This window comes from Chiloscyllium punctatum, chromosome 22, assembly GCF_047496795.1.
Source record: "Chiloscyllium punctatum isolate Juve2018m chromosome 22, sChiPun1.3, whole genome shotgun sequence".
Taxonomy (NCBI): domain Eukaryota; kingdom Metazoa; phylum Chordata; class Chondrichthyes; order Orectolobiformes; family Hemiscylliidae; genus Chiloscyllium; species Chiloscyllium punctatum.
In genome coordinates this window covers 83,476,803-83,495,839 of record NC_092760.1, presented here as the reverse complement: position 1 = coordinate 83,495,839, position 19,037 = coordinate 83,476,803, and the positions used below count along the sequence as shown (strand labels likewise).

Genomic DNA, 19,037 nt, shown 5'->3' with positions numbered 1-19,037 from the left:
TAAAAATAAATCAGTGTTTTCCAGTGGGATTTGGACTGTAATAAGTACGTGCTTCTATTCAGAACTATTAATACCTCTGCCCCTTCAAATAATTTAGCTGCCAATCTTCCTACCTGCCAATCAAATTAGCCATATTTACACTGCCAAATATGATCAGAGTTCTAGAGCTGTAGTATCAGAACAATTGAATCCATGCCAGAACAGAATAGTCACAATTGTGGGAAATGAAACCACTTTCTGAGTGAGTTTTCCAGAAACATATCTTTCTTTGTGTCATTGAACAGCATCCAGAGGGATCACACCATTAAAGATGGGATTTTATCACCTTTAAAATGAAGAATGCTATGAAATTATCTCTTCATAAATAAAAAGAACTGACCTTTGTGCAGTTGTTTAGCAATGTACATGCAAGCTACATTTTCAGAAAAGCTCTTGACAACATATTTAATTGTGGGCATAAGGAATAAAATAGATTGAACAATTACAAATAAATGCAGTCTATGTAATGAACCCTAGCACAATATTTACAAATGTACACAGTAGTAAAAGAATTACAATTTGATCTGCAAGCATTTATTAAGAACGGGAATAATATGTAGGCTGTTCTACAAGCATCATTTATCTGCATGCTTTGTGGTAAGTACTGACATGCACATAAAAGCTTCTCAGTTTTACTATAGTTGGCAATAATTATAAGTGGTTTCAAATAGATTCTTGCATCAAATTGTCTTTCTTTCCCAAAAAAAATGTTCATCCTGGCTGTCATATTTCTGTATGACTTCCAACATCTTAAAAAATGTAATTATTGCACTCCCCAGCACTTGTCTTGAACATAAAGAAGAAAGCAATAATTTTCTTCATGCTTTTAGTAGATTTTGTTTTACAGATACCTGATGGTACTTTCAATGTATTCACGTTTATTCATTGTGCACTCAGTACTGGCATTTAATTTGTGAGTCATGTGTAAAGACTTTGCAGTATGGCTCTGTAAATTAGGCATGAAGTTCATAACCACATTACATTCACTCTGTTAGTCCCCTAACTGTGTGCAGTGTGCTAAGTTTCAACACGGGTCTAAGTTGCAATTTCCCCCCAACATCCATTGTGGTTGTTCTCTGCTTTAAATTATCTTAAATTTGCCTCTCCTGTACTGTTACCAAGAATTTAATCCTAACCGCTTTACACTTATTTTCCTTATACTCCATGAAATAACTGCACAGAGTGTCAGTATCCCATTAACAAGTCACCTTTTTCTACATGTGCACAGTACATGGGCTCTCTCCGACCAGCTCAGAGCCAGTCCCGAGACAAAGGAGATTCTCTGATTCTCCTGTTCAATTCCATCAGCCAGAGCTTCCTGATGAGCCCAGGTGAACAAACCCAACTGTGGATCTCATAGCCACTGAGATCCACCTGGCCCTTGTTCCAATCACTGCACTCCCTGAGCTAACATTCCTACTTTGAACCTCAATCGAGTTGCAACTAATTCAATATGTGATCAGTCTTGTCTTCCTCTAGTCAAGCATTTGGTCTATGTTGCTTCAGCCCCCTTAAGCCTCGTACCCTTTAGTCCTCTGTGATACGTCCACTGTTCACTCATTATCCTCTTTTTTTTGCACCATTAGCAACTGCTATTGCAGAGGCCCTGACCCTATGTTTTGCAACTCCCCTTTGAGTTTCCTCTGCCCTTCTCATTTCCTGCTTTTAGAAGGTTTACAGGAATTTATTTTTATTTATTCGTTCTTGTGATGAAGGTGTTGCATTGATTGCACATCCCTAATTGCCCAGAGGGCAGTTATGGGTCAACCACATTGTCATGGGTCTGAAGTCACATGTAGGCCAGACCAGGTACGGATGGCAGTTTCCTTCCCTAAAGGACATTAGTGAACCAGATGGGTTTTTCCAACAATCAACAATGGATTCATTGTCAAAATTAGACTCTTCAATTCCAGTTTTTTTTAAAATTCATATTCCACCATCAGCCGCGGCAGCATTCAAAACTAGGTCTCCAGAACATTCCCGGTGTTTCTGGATTAGCAGTCCAGCAATAATACCACTAGGCCTTGCCTCCCCATATATCCTTCTCTGTATTTTTGACGCCACCTCCAAACAACTTTCTGTCTGTTCTTCCTTTTCCCCACCCTGTGACTCTCATAAGTCTGAAAGGTACTCTGCAGATACAGTTTGGCCTTGTTACTTGGTTCTCATTGAGACTTATCCATTGAGTGGGTTTGACATTGAAGAACCACATTTTTAATATTTACGTACAGGATGTTGGCATCACTGGCCAGGCCAGCATTGATTGCCAATCCCTAATTGCCCAGAGGAAAGTTAAGAGTCAACTAGGTCTGAAGTCACATGTAGGCCAGACCAGGTAAGTGCATCAGTTTCCCATTAATGAACTTGATGGGTTTTCTTGGTCACCAGTGGACACCATTACTTCCAGATTGTAATTGAATTCAAATTCCACCATCTGCTATGGCTGGATTGGAACTCAGGTCTCGAGAATATTACCAGGATAAATAGTCTAGCACCAATACCACTAGGCAATTACCTCACCATCCTGGTTTAATACATTAAGCACTGGTACATCTTATCAGAAAACACAAGAATTTTTATTTTCAAGTCATTCATAGGGTGTGAGCGTTATTGGCTGGGGCAGCTTTTAATGTCCATAGGTATCTTAAGAACTTGCCTCTTGAACTGCTATGGTCTACTTGGTGTTGATGGAAGTATAATACCATTAAGGAAGAAATTTCAGGATTTTGACCCAGCAACACTGAGGAACGGTGATACATCTCCAAGTTGGGATGGTGAGTGATTTGCAGGGGCACTTGAAAGTGTTCACATGTATCTGCTGCCCTTGTCTTTTGAACACCTGGGGATGGGTTTGGAAGGTGCTGTTTCAGGAGCCTCTATCCACATTTCAATGTTGTTCAGAACTTCATTGGGTGAGTAGATTCGATTCCTTACAGTGCGGAAACAGGCCTTTCAGCCCAACAAGTCCACATCGACCCTCCGAAGAGTAACCCACCCAGACCCATTTCACTCTGACTAAAGCACCTTAACACTATGAGATATTTAGCATGGCCAATTCGCCTGGCCTGCACATCTTTGTGATTGTGGGAGGAAACCGGAGCAAACCCATGCAGACACTGGGAGAACGTGCAAATTCCACACAGACAGTCGCCCGAGGCTAGAATTGAACCCAGGACCCTGGTGCTCTGAGGCAGCAGTGCTAACCACTGAGCCACCGTGCCGCCTGAGTAGTTTTACAATTGTAGCTTGATTCCAGCTGGTCAAGTGAAATAGGTTAATGGAAACTCCTATTTTCTTCAAAACTCAGTTGAGTACATTTGCCTAATCAAGTACTGAACATCAATTTGGAGAAAATCTTAGGATTAGTGAATAAGATTAGTGAACAGCTTGATCGTAAAATGAATAATCTAGGTTGGAAGAATAGCTGTCTTACAGAAGTATGTTTTGTAGAACCTCTCGTATGGAAGAGCTTTGATGTAGACTTTGAGCTAACAAGGTAAATCTCCCTAGTCTTTGTCATTCTCCAGGGAAAATTACAGGCATGCAAAAGCTCATCTTACTATTTCACAATAAAACTGCTTGAATCAAAAGTATGTAAAATGCTTATAGAACTTTCTTGAAGTATCATGTAGCTTTTGAGAATGAAACACGGTTCAATTGAAGCTCTGAGGAAGCATTTCATCTCGGGGAGCATGAAAGAACAATCAACAAAGCTCCTTGGATTAGATTTTTTGGCAGCAGTAGAGGAGAGGCAAAGGTGATAATTTAAAATGGAGAAAAGTCAGAATGGATATAGGGAGGAAATTGCAGCTGAGGCCCAGGTTAAAGCTCGCAGCGTTACCCACCGTGAGGAAATAACAGCATGAGTATAATGTGGTTATAAACTTCATACCTAATTTACAGAACCACAACAGTAAGGTCATTATGTATGACTCAAGAATTTAATGCCAACTCCGAAAGCACAAAGAACAAGTAAAAATAGATTGAAAGCACAGTCAGATAGCTGCAATACAAAATCTAAAAGAATAAATAAAATTATTGCTTTTGTCTTTATGATCTCAAAAAATGACAAAGAGACAAAGCCTCTGCATTGAGTAAGCTACGAAAAGAGTTAAGGACTTTGTTACAAGTGTTCTCATATAAAGATAAGGACCATTTGACTGGTAATTCAATAATAATGGATAATGGGAAGTGTGGTCCTGAGTGTGCTGATATGATAAGCTTCTTTCCATACAATACAGGGGAAGCATTAGGCCATTCAGCCCATTGACTCTACTGCACCATTCGATCATGGCTGATATGTTTCTCATCCCCATCTTTCTGCATTCTCTCTGCAACCCTTGATCGTCTTGCTAATCCAGACCCGATCTATCTCTGCCTCAAAGACACTCAATGACTTGACCTCCACAGCCTTTCTGTGGCAATGATTCCACCAATTCACCACCCTCTGACTGGAGAAATTCCTCCTCATCTCAGTTCTAAAGGATCCTTCCTCCACTCTGAGGCTGTGCCCTCAGGTCCTAGTCTTTCCTACTGACGGGAACATCTTCTCCACATCCACTTTATCCGGGCTCTCAGTGTTCTGTAAATTTTACTGAGTTTCATTGAGGTTGGTAGCTGCAGATTGCAACAATAGAAGAATATTTTGTGTAACCTCTCTCTCTCTCTCTCTCTCACTGAGGAAGCTTGAAATGTTAGCCTCTTGTGTGCCTGACAGTGATCCCGCAGAGATGAGCCTATAAAGGATTCGGAGGGAGCTAAGAGGGAAGGGGAGTTTGATTAAGCAAAATACAACCAAAAAGGATGGTGATCAAGAGTGGGACAATTAGAATGGAAGGACATCAAGATAAGGTAATATTCAATGAGGGCTAACTGGGCAGCACAATGTCTCAGTGGTTAGCACTGCTGCCTCACAGTGCCAGGGATTCTGGTTCGATTCCAGCCTTGTCTGTAGAATTTGTATGTTCAGCCCGTGTCTGTGTGGGTTTCTGCTTGGTGCTCCCACAGTCCAAAGATATGCAGGTTAGGTGGATTGGTCATGCTTACATTATCCATGACGTGTAGGGAAATGTAGACTTTTTGGAGGGTGCAGACTTAATGGGCTGAATGGCCTCTTTCCTCACTGTATGAATTCTGTGATTCTAAGAGGGCAATCATGAGGGTAGGCCAATAGAGAGTGAGAAATTGAGAGGGAGGGCATTCATGAAGATGATGATTAGAAAAGAGATACCAGGTATCTGTGACTGAGCGTGGGGTCACAGTGAAGTCAGAAAGAGCAGTCTTGCATCTCCTGGTTCCATGTTTAAATAAGTAACGAATACTAACATTTTAAACTTGCTGTTTTGGTGATGTCTTGTTGCTTATTGCCTACTTGGCTTTCCTGAGCACTTTACACTGTCTCAGTACTGTCAGTAGGATTAACCCAACTAAAAATAACTGATTTTTAATTGTCTGGGCCACTGATGACGTTGTTCTCATTTCTGTTCTGTTTTCAGTGTTTGGTTTAATGTAAATTAACATATCGCAAGCAGAGTACGGATTGAAAAGGGACATTTAAAGGACAGATATTTTATGAAATTAGATAGAACACAAAATCAACTCATCCCAATCTGCATATTATTTTTAGTGAAGGCGATGGCCTGACTCTCTCACTGAACAGAAGAGATTGATTTATAATGAACTAACCATTGTGTTTACATTGTTGCACTGATCTTTCAACTCTGTATTCTGAACTGGAGTGAGTCAGGAGAAAGGAAATGCTATCAATAATTTAAACCAGATTTCAAGAGCAAAGAGAGTGTAAAAATAATTCGGACAATAAAAATGTACAGTTTTCTCACTTTCTGCATCATGAGTTTGTTTCAAAGTATTTCACAGGCAGGGATTTTTTTTTGGATTGTAGTCATTGTTGTAACATGGAAAGCACGGTAGGCAATCTTGTGCACAACAAGATCCCAAGACCAATACTGTGAATGAGTGACCAGATAGAGTAGATGCTAATTGAGAAATAAATGTTGACCAGGTAAACTCTGCTGCTCCTCTCCAAATTATGCTGTGAAATATTTTATGATCCCCTTCATCATAGTTTTAACATTGCACTTGTTAGTCAGTATCCCCAACAGTGCAACACTCTCTCAATATTGCATTGTAGTGTATGTGGCAGAAGTAAGGCTTGAACTCATAGCCATCTACTTGAAGGGAGCAGCTTTAACAAGTATCATTTCCTGAATATTCTGTCATATATATATATATATATAAGCATCACTGTCAGAATTACTTAAATCCTGCCAACTAATCAATCTGGTTACAGATCAATATACTATTTTTTAATTCATTCAGGGGATGTGGGCATCATCATGTGCCAGCATTTATTGCCCATCCCCAGTTGCCCTTGAGAAGGTGTGGTGAGCTGACTTCTTGGATCGCTGCAGTCCATTGAATGTACGTACACCCACAATGCTGTTAGGGAGGGAATTCCTGAACTTTGACCCAGCGATAGTGAATGGCTGGCGATATATTTCCAAGTCAGGATGGAAAGTGGCTTAGACAGGGACTTGCAGCTGGTGATGTTCCCATGTCTGTGCTGCCCTTGCCCATCTCGATGATAGTGGGCTGTGGATTTGAAAAGATGCATCTAAGAACCTTCGGTGAATCTCTACAGTGCATCTTGTATCAAAGTACAACAAGGAATAGTACTTTTTTTAAAAAATGAAGGCCATTTTAACTAATTAGTCCAGGAAAATAATATTGTGTACCTTAAAGGAGTTTATAAAATTATAAGGGGTATCTTATAATTAATAAGGTATCTTTTCCTTAGGATGGGGGATTTCAAGGCTCATGGCACATTTTTAAGGTGAGATGAGAGAGATTTTAAAAAGTCACGATGGGTAACTTTCTTACACAGAGGGTGGTTCAAGCATGGAATGAACTTCCTGAGGAAGTTGGGCACAATTACAACATTTAAAAGATATTTTGGGTAAGTACATGAATCGGAAATGTTTGGAGGGATATGGTCCAAGCGCCTGGAGGTGGGGCAAGTTTAGTTTGGGATTATGTTGGGTACAGACTGGATAGACCAAAGGGTCTGTTTCTGTGCTCTATGGCTCTATGACGTTATCACTTTGTGTTTATATCACCACTTACCTACAAAATACAAAAGAGGAGAGGTGATGAACTAAGTAACCAAGACATTTCAGTAAGATCTGGCTTTTATGTTTTGGACATGACATGCAGCACTACAGTCAGTGTTCTGAGTCTGGATTGACAAAACTCATTCAGTGAGCACCGAGAGGTCTGACCATCACTCCTGAGAGGCAGCAATCTTATCAGGTCACTTGTCAACATTTTGACAAGATCTTTACATGGTCACTAGTTCGGATAAAATAAGAAAAGAGTTATGTTGTTGAATCTAATGCCCATCGAAAATCCTTTGGCTGCGATCATAATGTTAGCCACTTGGGATGAGCAGAAGAAATTTTCCCCCAGCGTTAAGACTAAAATCGAGGCTATCGGGTTTGCAGCCGCTTGACTGCTGGAGCGCATTGTTTATAACGATGCTGCTTTCCTTCAAAACGAAACGTTTCATGAAATAACATTCAAAGAGTGAATGCAGATGTGGTCGACAGATAATGTAGGAATCTGTACTGAAAACAAAAAGATGCTGGAGATCACAGTGGGTCACTCAGTATCCATGGAGAGAGAGCAAGCTAACATTTAGAGTCTGGATGTCTTTTCATCAAAGCTGACGTGAAGTGTAGGGGAGAAGCATTTATGTAATGAGGGGTAAGCGGGGAAGGGTTTGGTGTGCTGGGGGAGAAAGGGTTTGATAGTTCAGATTAACTGGTCAGAATGTGAGAGTGGCAGAACAATGGTATGTCCACCCATTGACTGGAAAGAACAGACAGTCCCACTGGGGTGGAGGGAGAGGAGAGAGGACATGGTGATAGGGAATGTAACAGGTGAAGCTAAAAGAGAGGGAAGGAATGGGGTTAGGTTCACAATCTGAAGGTGTTGAACTCAGTACTAAATCCAAACGTTTGTAAAGTGCCTCATGTGGAGATGAGATGTTGTTCCTCCAGTTTGCCTGTGATTCGCTTACTCTGAACTATCAACACCCTTTCTCCCTCAGCATCCACTCCCCACCCGCACCCCACGTCCAACCCCCCTCCCTCCACACTTCACAGCAGCTCTGATGAAGAATCATCTAGACTGGAAATGTTAGCTTCCTCTCTCTCTGTGGCTGCTGTCTGACCCGCTGTGATCTCCAGCATTTGTTTCAGTTCTGGTAAAGATAAGCTGCAGCTATAAGATTTGCTCAAGATGATATAATTTAGCCCAATTTCTAAGTGCTAAGCAGGCTGGTAAATATTCAACTTGTCCCCAGCATTTTACAAAACCCTGACCTGACACTCTAGTTTGACAGCTGGGTTCAATGGGTATCTAAAATTAAACACAGATCTGTAGATTCTGAAGGTTTAGAAGAAATTGCTGGTGCATCTCAACAGGTCTGGCAGCATCAGTGGACAGTGAACACTTTGACTCTTCTTCAGAGTTGGATTTGACTCTGTTTTCTCTCCACAGATGCTGCCAGATCTGCTGAGTTTCTCCAGCAATTTACACTCAATGGATGTCTACTCTACTATATCTTAAACGCATCCAACAATTCCAGTTAGCATTACAAAGAAAGATGGATTAAATTCAATTGATGTTGATAGCCACTTCATTATCTTCCGCCTACAGCCTCTGCCACCTCGAAAGGCAAAAATAGCAGGTGCATAAGAATGCCACCACAAGCATGTTCCTCTCTGACCCATTCACCATTCTTACTGAGAACTGTATTGCTGTCACATAAATGTCACTTGGCCAAGATATTTGGCCCCTCTTGGTAACAATATTGCTCCTTACGAGCATCACACGTACAGCAGTAGTTCCAGAGGGCACCTTGGCACCATCTTCTGAAGGGCAATTAGGGATAGACAAGAATCACTTGTCTTGTCAGAGGCCTTCATAAAAGGATAAACGAAAAAAGTAAAAACCTGTTTTCAAGATGTTAGTGTCATAGAGGCATTTGCCTCTCGCAATGTGAGACATGAATCTGGACTGAAAGATTTAATTATTTTCTGACATTACAATCACCTTTGAGGAGTCATTATCGAGGCATCAAGTCCTAGAGATCTATAGCAGAGGGAAAAAAGCCCTTCGGCCCATTGCTGGTAATAAACAAACACCTAACTATTCTAATTCCGTTTTCCAGTACTTGGCACATAACCAAGAAAGAAAGGTTCACGAATGTTAGAGTCATAGAGATGTACAGCATGGAAACAGACCATTCGGTCCAACCTGTCCATGCTGACCAGATATCCCAACCCAATCTAGTCCCACCTGACAGCACCCGGCCCATATCCCTCCAAATCCTTCCTATTCATATACCCATCCAAATGCCTCTTAAATGTTGCAATTGTACCAGCCTCCACCACATCCTCTGACAGCTCATTCCATACACGTACCACACTCTGCATGAACAAGTTGCCCTTTAGGTCTCTTTTATATCTTTCCCCTCTCACCCTAAACCTATGTCATCTATTCTGGACTCCCCAATACCGGAGAAAAGACTTTGTCTATTTACCCTATCCATGCCCCTCATAATTTTGTAAACCTCTATAAGGTCACCCATCAGCTTCTGACGCTTCAGGGAAAACAGCCCCAGCCTGTTCAGCCTCTCCCTGTAGCTCAGATCCTCCAACCCTGGCAACATCCTTGTAAATCTTTTCTCAACCCTTTCAAGTTTCACAACGTCTTTCCGATAGGAAGGAGACCAGAATTGCACGCAACATTCCAACAGTGGCCTAACCAATGTCCTGTACAGCTGCAACATGACCTCCCAACTCCTGTACTCAATACTCTGACCAATAAAGGAAAGCATACCAAATGCCTTCTTCATTATCCTATGTACCTCCAACTCCACTTTCAAGGAGCTATGAACCTGCACTCCAAGGTCTCTTTGTTCAGCAACACTCCCTAGGACCTTACCATTAAGTGTATAAGTCCTGCTAAGATTTGCTTTCCCAAAATACAGCACCATGCATTTATCTGAATTAAACTCCATCTGCCACTTCTCAGTCCATTGGCCCATCTGGTCCAGTTCCTGTTGTAATCTGAGGTAACCCTCTTCGCTGTCCACTACACCTCCAATTTTGGTGTCATCTGCAAACTTACTAACTGTACCTCTTATGCTCACATCCAAATCATTTATGTAAATGACAAAAAGTAGAGGGCCCAGCACCGATCCCTGTGGCACTCCACTGGTCACAGGCCTCCAGTCTGAAAAGCAACCCTCCACCACCACCCTCTGCCTTCTACCTTTGAGCCAGTTCTGTATCCAAGTGGCTAGTTCTCCCTGTATTCCAAGAGATCTAACCTTGCTAATCAGTCTCCTATGGGGAACCTTGTCGAACACCTTACTGAAGTCCTTATAGATCACATCTACTGCTCTTTCCTCATCAATCTTCTTTGTTACTTCAAAAAACTCAATCAAGTTAGTGAGACATGATTTCCCACACACAAAGCCATGTTGACTATCCTGAATCAGTCCTTTCGGGAAGGAAACTACCACCCTTACCTGGTCTGGCGTACATGTGACTCCTGACCCACAGCATCATGGACTCTGAACTGCCCTCTAAGATGGGCGTTAAATGTCAACTAGCAATTCCCTCATCCCGTGAATGAATTTTTAAAACAAAGCAATGTCTTGGCAATGTTGACAGTGTTCCTGAAATATTTCCACAATTATCAATTATCACGTCTCATTTTAAATGCTTTCTCCGCTGTGATGATCTCCAGAGAGACCATTAGCATTTAAAAAGAAATTTGAATTCCCCATTATTAACTGAAATAAATTATGCCAGATGGTTTTTATGTTTCAAGCAAAATCTTTGACTGTGCCAGAATTAAACAAAGCACCCTTTGTTAATTTTACACAATTTTCCATAAATCCTTGTGTTTTTAAGCCCAAAAATCTGAACAGACTGCTTCCCATTCTGTGTATTAATTACACTCAAGAATTCCCCTGTATTTTCAATGCTCTGGCTGGTCAGTGCACTCCCCCAGCAGCAAAAGAAAGACGATGGTTCTCAGGATTCACGTTAATTCTCCTTAGTGATGCTGTGTTCTCCAAGGTATAAAATTACCTGGGATCCTTACACCACCATTCCAGGTAATCCTCAAACTCACCCTACCCACCTCAGAACTTACGCACAGAGACTCAAGCATGAGCCTTTGCAGTCTTCCAGCTTAGGTCTACAGCTCCTGGCTGATTATTCTGTTCAATTTCCAATTACTCCAGCTCCAGAGACAAAGATGCCTGTGTCTGGGAGAAAACATGTGGGGAAAAGCAACGCACCAGTACACTGCATCTCCAGAGCGATGTTGTACATACATTCAGGTCAGAAGGATTTGCCACAGATATCCACATGGACTCCAATTATGCCAGTCTCCTTGCAGGGTGCATGGAACATTCCTTGTTACAATCCTATTCCGGCCCCCACCCATAACTCTTTTTCTCCGGTATTTCATCCTTCTCTCTCTCGTCCACAATTAGACATGTTTACAATTTTGCTTTTAATTTACATCCTGCTCTTATCTCAACCTGGTCCATCTCTGACTCCTCCCTTCCCATCCTCAATGTCTCTGTTTTTATTTCTGAGGGTAGGCTGGCCTCTGATATCCACTACACAACCACCATTGGAGCAGTGCTCCGAAAGCTAGTGCTTCCACATAAACTTGTTGGACTTATAACCTGGTGTTGTGTGATTTTTAACTTTGTCCATCCTAGCCCAACACTGGCTCCTCCAAGTCATGGCGACCATCTCTCACAGTTACAGTGACTATGCATCCTGCAAAGACTCTTCCATCCTCCCAGTTCCTCCGTCTCCATTGTGATGGTGTCAGCTTCGACAAGGGAGCATCCAAAATGTCCATCTTCTTCCTCACCAAGGACTTCCAAGCACCATAGTTGAAGGGTCCTCAGCCGGGTCCGACTCATCTCCCCCACTTTAGCCCTCACGCCTTCTCTTCACTCTCACAGCAGCAATAGGATCCTTTTTGTCCTCACCTGCAGTCCCTCTAGCATTCACATCCAGGGGAGCGTTAACCACCATTTCCGCCACCTCCAGAAATATGTCAACACCAGACACATATTCCGCTCTCTTCTCTTGTCCACCTCCCGCAGGGACTGTTCCCTCCAGGACACCTTGATCCACTCCTCCTTCACTCTGAACACCCCATGTCACCTTCCCCTGCAATTACAGAAAGTTTAACACCCATCCATTGTCTCCTCCATCCTCAGTATCCAAGGGTTTATCTACACTTCAATTAGTCTAGTCTACTGCATTCACTGCTCACAGTGTGGTCTCCTCTACATCAGGGAAATGTAGCGTAGACTGGGTGACCACTTCATAGGATATCTATGTTCTGACCATAAAAAAATACCCTGAGTTTCCATTGGCCTGCCACTTTAATACCCCACCCTGTTCCCTTGCCAACATCTCTGTCTCAGGCTTGCTGCAGTGCTCCAGCAAAGCTTAGCACATGCTGGAAGAACCGCACCTCATTTTCCGCTTGGAAACTCTACATCACCAGGGACCCAGGTTTGATTCTAGTCTTAGGTGGCTGACTGAGTGGAGTTTGCACATTCTCCCTGTCTGTGTGGGTTTCTGCTGGAAGCCCTGGATTCCTCTAAAGATGTGCAGGTTAGTTGGATTGGCCATGCTCAATTGCTTTGTCGTGTCCAGGGATGTGTAGGTTGAGTGGATTAGTCATGGGACATGCAGGGTTGTGGGAATAGGGTGGGGGATGTTGTGTGAAGACTCGATGGGCCAAATGGCCTTTTCTGCACCGTTGAGATTTTATGAAAACTTGCTGACTGGACAGTTAAGTGACAAATGAACATTAACAATGATTAGTGTAAGATGAAGCAGTTTTGTAGAAAACTATGAAAAGCACAGAAATTTTAAAAATGGGATAAAACAAAAAGAACCAGAACCAGTGTAAACATGCCTTCCTGTTGAGGCCAAGCAGTGGCAGAGAAGGAAGGAAAGGGAAGAAGGCATCCATTTTGCTAGGAGTAATAATAATACGGACAATTCCTTGAACGGTAAAAAGCTGCAGCATGGTGCTGTGCAGAGGGACCTGGGTGTCCTTGTGCATGACTCACAGAAGGTTGGTCTGCAGGTAAAGCAGGTAATTGAGAAGGCTAATGGAATTTTGTCCTTCATTGCTAAATGGATTGAGTTTTAAAGCAGAGAGGTAATGTTGCAGCTGTACAAGGTGCTAGTGAGGCCACATCTGGAGGATTGCATGCAGATATGGTCTCCTTACTTGAGAAAGAATAATCTTTGAAAGTTGCCACCCAGGTAAATAGTGCTGTGAAGAAGGCATATGGTGTACTGGGCTTTATTGGTAGAGGAATTGAGTTCCGGAGTCCTGAGGTCATGTTGCAGTTGTATAAGACTCTGGTGCGGCCTCATCTGGAGTATTGTGTGCAGTTTTGGTCGCCATACAATAGGAAGGGTGTGGAGGCATTGGAACGAGTGCAGAGGAGGTTTACCAGGATGTTGCCTGGCATGGTAGGAAGATCGTATGAGGAAAGGCTGACGCACTTGGGGCTTTTCTCATTGGAGAAAAGAAGGTTTAGGGGAGATTTGATAGAGGTGTACAAGATGATTAGGGGTTTAGATAGGGTTGACAGTGAGAACCTTTTTCCGCTAATGAAGTCAGCTGTTACTAGGGGACACAGCTTTAAATTAAGGGGTGGTAGGTATAGGACAGATGTTAGGGGTAGATTTTTTACTCAGCAGGTTGTCAGTTCATGGAATGCCCTGCCAGTAGCAGTGGTGGACTCTCCCTCTTTATGGTCATTTAAGCGGGCATTGGACAAGCATATGGAGGTTATTGGGCTAGTGTAGGTTAGGTAGGCTTCAGTCAGCGCAACATCGAGGGCCGAAGGGCCTGTACTGCACTGTATTTTTGTATGTTCTATGTTCTATGTACTGGCACTAGAGGCGGTGCAGCGGAGGTTCACCAGGTTGATTCTGGAATTGGCTTATGAGGAGATAATAAGTAAACTGGGGTTATATTCATAGGAAGTTAGAAGAAGGAGGCGTGATCTTACAGAAACATAAAATTTTGAAGGGAATAGATAAGATAGACACAGAGAGGATATTTCCATTGGTGGGTGAAACTAGGACAGCAGATTTAGGACTGAATTGAGAAGGAGCCTCTTCACCCAGAGGGTTGTGAATCTATGGAATTTCCTGCCCAATGAAGTAGTTGACGCTACTTTAGTAAATATTTTTAAAGCTAAGAAAGTTTTTTTTGAACAGTAAAGAAATTAAGGGATACAGTGAGAGCAAGGGTATGTGGATATGAGTCCACAAAACGATCAGCCATGGCCTTATTGAATGGTGGAGCAGGTTCATAGTGTTAGATGGTCTACTCCTGATCCTTGCTCTTATATTAATATCCTGTAATCAAGATCCACCACTTCATGGGGTGTTCTGCACTGTGTAACCAAAGACCTGTGTGTTGAGAGAGAGAGTCTATCCAGTCACATGAAGACATGTGGTACAAACGTCTGATACTGAGTATCCCTCCTGTTTGAGGGACAGACATGGACATATAACAAATTATTATAAGCAGCATCACAGTTGAGATGCTTACAGTGCATTGAGATTTTATTTCATAATTCAAAAGTAACAAATACTTTGATCAAACATGCATGCCAAATTTAGTTCAAAATGTGCACATGATCCTATGCAGGATGCATTTTAGAGAATGGTGCACAATTCTGGTTTGCCCAGAATTGTTGGAGAAAGTGCAGGAAGGATTCAACAGGGATTTGGGAAAGATTAAACATCCGTGCAAATCTGAAAGGAGCAATTGAAGACTGTAGCTGATACAGTCAGATGAGATCTAACGCAGTTTGGCTTGTTGGACACTACCTTAAATTGCTGGAATAATGATTATTGTAAGGATTGATTTTATTTTATTAGAAATACGAACCAGTAAAGGGAAAGTTGGATTATTGATTTTTCTATGTAAATCGAAGGAAAATGAAACTGTACAGTAAAATAGATTCGATACTTTTGATACTTTCAAAACCTTCTGTTTTCGGGTCTCCTGCCTCATTTTATTTTTTGATGTGGAGGTGCCAGTGTTGGATAAAGTCAGAAGTCACAATGATACCAGGTTACAGTCCAACAGATTTATTTGAAATCACAAGTTTTTGGAGTGCAGCCCCTTTGTCAGGCGATGTCAGATAAACCTGTTGGACTATAACCTGGTGTTGTGTGATTTCAGATTTCATTTGTTTTTAAAAGAAACTGCTCAGCAACAGGGTTTAGATTGGGTTACGTATAGTTGATCCCAGACCTGAAGAACAGGTGGAGACAAACTTTCAAAAGCCAACTGATATCCTTCTCTCTCTCACTCTTTAATTGGAAAATAAATAACATTCAAAGGCTTTGTAAAAAGAAAGAGGATGTCTAAGTTGAGCCAAGACCTAGGTCCAACTGATTGGCTATCAACGTGAATATCGCTGCAGTTGATGATAGTGTGATATCATTGCCAATAGCCAAAAATATTGTGAGAAAGTCACATCATTTCCTACTTTGAATTGGACTGTGATCATCAGTCTTTATGATTTGCTTAACTTATATTTTCCACACATGATATTCTTGCAAAGATTGTCTGCCTCATCCACCTGTCCATCCTCTGCATGAAGGAATGGGTGTGCTTAGATTTAAAAGGGGGTATTGTTTAAGTTTGCAGTTGTAAGTAATAATCTGCTTTTGTCACATTTTAGAAGATAGATTTGTGATAAAAATTATTTTTTCACTTTCTTTTTTATTGATGAGACCTGTTGTATATGTCTTATATAATGGTCACTGTCAGCCATTAACCATCCTATAGTTTAAGTTGGTCATACTTCATACTTGTGACAGCTAACGAGATAGTGGGACTGGATTTTCAGTGCAGTATTCCCACCAGGGTCATGAAAGTGCAGAATAAGTGACTTCATTTCGAGAACAAAGCCATATGGAATCTGTGAAGACTTGATATCAGTTTGAAGAGAATGAAGACAAGGAGACAGAATCATTGTCCAAATATGATGGAGTTATTGCCATTAATAAAATCAGATGTTCTAGCTTAATACATCAATGAGTGGCAATCATCTGATCATTTTGAGTGTGTATGGTTTAACAGCAAATGCCTGATGATGTAAACTGAATAAATTGAATGTTGACTACAAAAGAAAAGAGAAGCTGATGGTTAAAAGGAAAGAAGAAATGTTTAATTGTCAATCAATGTGGACTTGAGGGAAACAATCAAGCACAGTCTAATTGGATGGTGATAGATATTTAAGAGACAAAATATCCGGCAGCTGATATAATTTCTCATAGAGATTGTTACATCTCTCCTTTGATATACATGACAGATTTATTTATATTTTCCTGTACTCCATATACAACATATGCAAAAAAATTTCTTTGTATGATGTTGCTAGGTGTGTTAATCATTATTTCCATATCTACATATACATCTGCAGGCCAACAAGAATTGTTCTACAAGTCAAGACGAGAATCCTCCCCCTAAGTAGGAATTCAACTGATGCAAGTTCATCTCTGCAGGTATAATTTGTCACACCTCATGCAGAAAACAAACATCTAGAAAAACAAGGCTGACATTGAATGATGGCTTACCCACTTTGCTGACTGCTGAGAGTTGTTCAAGAGGTGGTAATTGACATTGGGAATGAAAAATATCTATCTGTTTTTTTTTAAGTAGCAGCACTTTACAGATCTTGTTTTGCATGTTGATGTTTAACTAAAATTTCAGTACTCTATCATTTGGAGAATTTTGCTTTTCTTCAATGCATGTCTCACAAAACCACTAAGCCGGCTATGACTGTCAAATGAAAGGTCACAATCTGCCATGATCATCTGCTGTTTTGTGGCCAGTTAAGTAGTGATACTGACATTCTGAAATCCACAAAACTCACATGGGATGTGGAGATTGCTGTCTCTTCTCTGAGGATGTCAATTAAGTTATTGAAACGTACTGTGACTTTGCAAATTATTGAGTGGGGGGGGGGGGCACAACGACAATATGATTTGGAAGGCAGGCACAGTTGCACAAAACAAACCTACGTCATACGGTGCAGTAAACACAGGATCAATAGGCATGTGGACAGAAGTTTGGTTTAATGACCCTCAAGAGTCAGGGAATATGTGCATTCACAACAATTGATTTTGTGAGATATGTGACCTTGTTACCAAAGTTTTTGACTGGTCACATAAAGTGTAAAAACATCATTTCACACCATCACTTTAAATCAGGAATAACCTGCAACCTGTCAGACATCATTCAACAATATGGAATAAGTGCAGGGAATTGGGATTAGTGCACCTTTAGTGGTAGTTATGGCAGTGCAGGCCTTGATGGGCTGAAGGACCTTTTCTGTGCTTTATGAATCCATGAATCACCGTAAAAGACATCTCTTCTCTTCTCTCTGATGTTTTGTCCAGATTTTGATAAAGAATTTGTTGAACAATCCGAGAGCTTATTTTTATAATTATTCAATTTTGCTAAAGGGAAGCAAAAAAGTTAGATCTTTAATAAGGTCATGAATTACAAGGTACTGAGAGAAAGTGTTAAATGTGATATGTTTAGCTCATGTAAGCTCAGCACAGATTCTTGTCTCTGCTTAAATGGCTAAAGGGGTCACACATCATAACGTCCTAAAATTCCACACAAAATACCAACCGATACTGATGTTAGGTCTGAATTAATAGTGGCCCTGGTGGGCAGTAGCTGATTGTTGTTTCCAGGCTCACTGGAATGTTCCAACTGTGAAAAAGCAAAACACTGAAAGAAAAAGGTAACAGAAGAATGTGCTCACTCCTTTCAGAAAATCTCTTAGCTTTCAGTTTTCCTTTATACGTTTTACGATCCTCATTGCCTTCTCTTCTGTAATGTGGACTCTTTCAATTCATTACTATTTATTTTCCCAAATTCACAATAGGAGGACAGTGTAGTGTTGAGAACTGATGAGTTAATATGACAGACAAAATAGAATAATATACAGATCAGTCAGCAATATGTAGGGGAGGAACATGACTCATGAGCAATGTCAGACCACTGGGGCAAGTTTACCCAACATATCCAGCAGGAAATTATCGAACTGTTCATTTTTCTGCCTGCCTGGTTTTAATTTCCAATGAGGTTCCACTTAAAATGAGCTTTCTTTATAAACAGGACAGTTACGACATTCGGTTGCAATCACTTAGAAACCAGTTACTGAAGGGTGAATTTCAGACCACCACCACAACAACAACTTCCTTGAAATCAGCAGTGGGGGAGCTCATGCACGTGCTGGTGAATGTGGTGTAAGCTAATCGTGCACACAGAATGGCTTGTGGTTGATTGGGAGTAAGAACGTTGTTATATAGTATTATAATACAATAAAACACATCAAAGTGGGGTTTGTTATCCAGCAATGTTAAAAACCAACCCACTTTTTAAAATTCCTTCAAGGGATCTGGGCAGCACTAGCAAGGCCAACCCCTTTAACTGATTTCAGAGAGAGCCAACCACATTACTGGGGTGTCTGGAGTCATGTGTAGGCTGGACTGGGCAGACTTCCCTCCCTGAAAGACGGCAATGAACCAAATGGGTCCTCAAAACACTCAGTGGTAATTTCTTGTTGAGACTATCTTTATATTTATTCCAGGTTTATTGACTGGATTTAAATTCCACCAATTACTATGGTAGGATTTGAACCCATATTCCCAGAGTACGAGCTGAGCTCTCTGGTTACCAGTCCAGTGACATTGCCACTACACTACACCAAGATCAAAAGTATTATCAAATAGGGAAATTCTATGGAGATTCCTACTGGAGGAAGGGTGAGGATGAGGAGGCCGGCAGGTTGAAGGAAGGAA

General features: G+C 41.3%; 1 protein-coding gene across 1 annotated transcript in view; it reads left to right on the top strand.

Annotated features, from left to right (window-relative positions):
* The window catches only part of luzp2 (leucine zipper protein 2), a 388,961-nt gene that overhangs the window by 355,105 nt on the left and 14,819 nt on the right, over positions 1-19,037 (top strand). The window contains exon 11 of the mRNA XM_072592734.1: positions 16,643-16,724. Coding sequence (XP_072448835.1) covers positions 16,643-16,693 — 51 coding nt within the window. The 3' untranslated portion in view covers positions 16,694-16,724. The remainder of the gene's footprint in view (positions 1-16,642; positions 16,725-19,037) is intronic.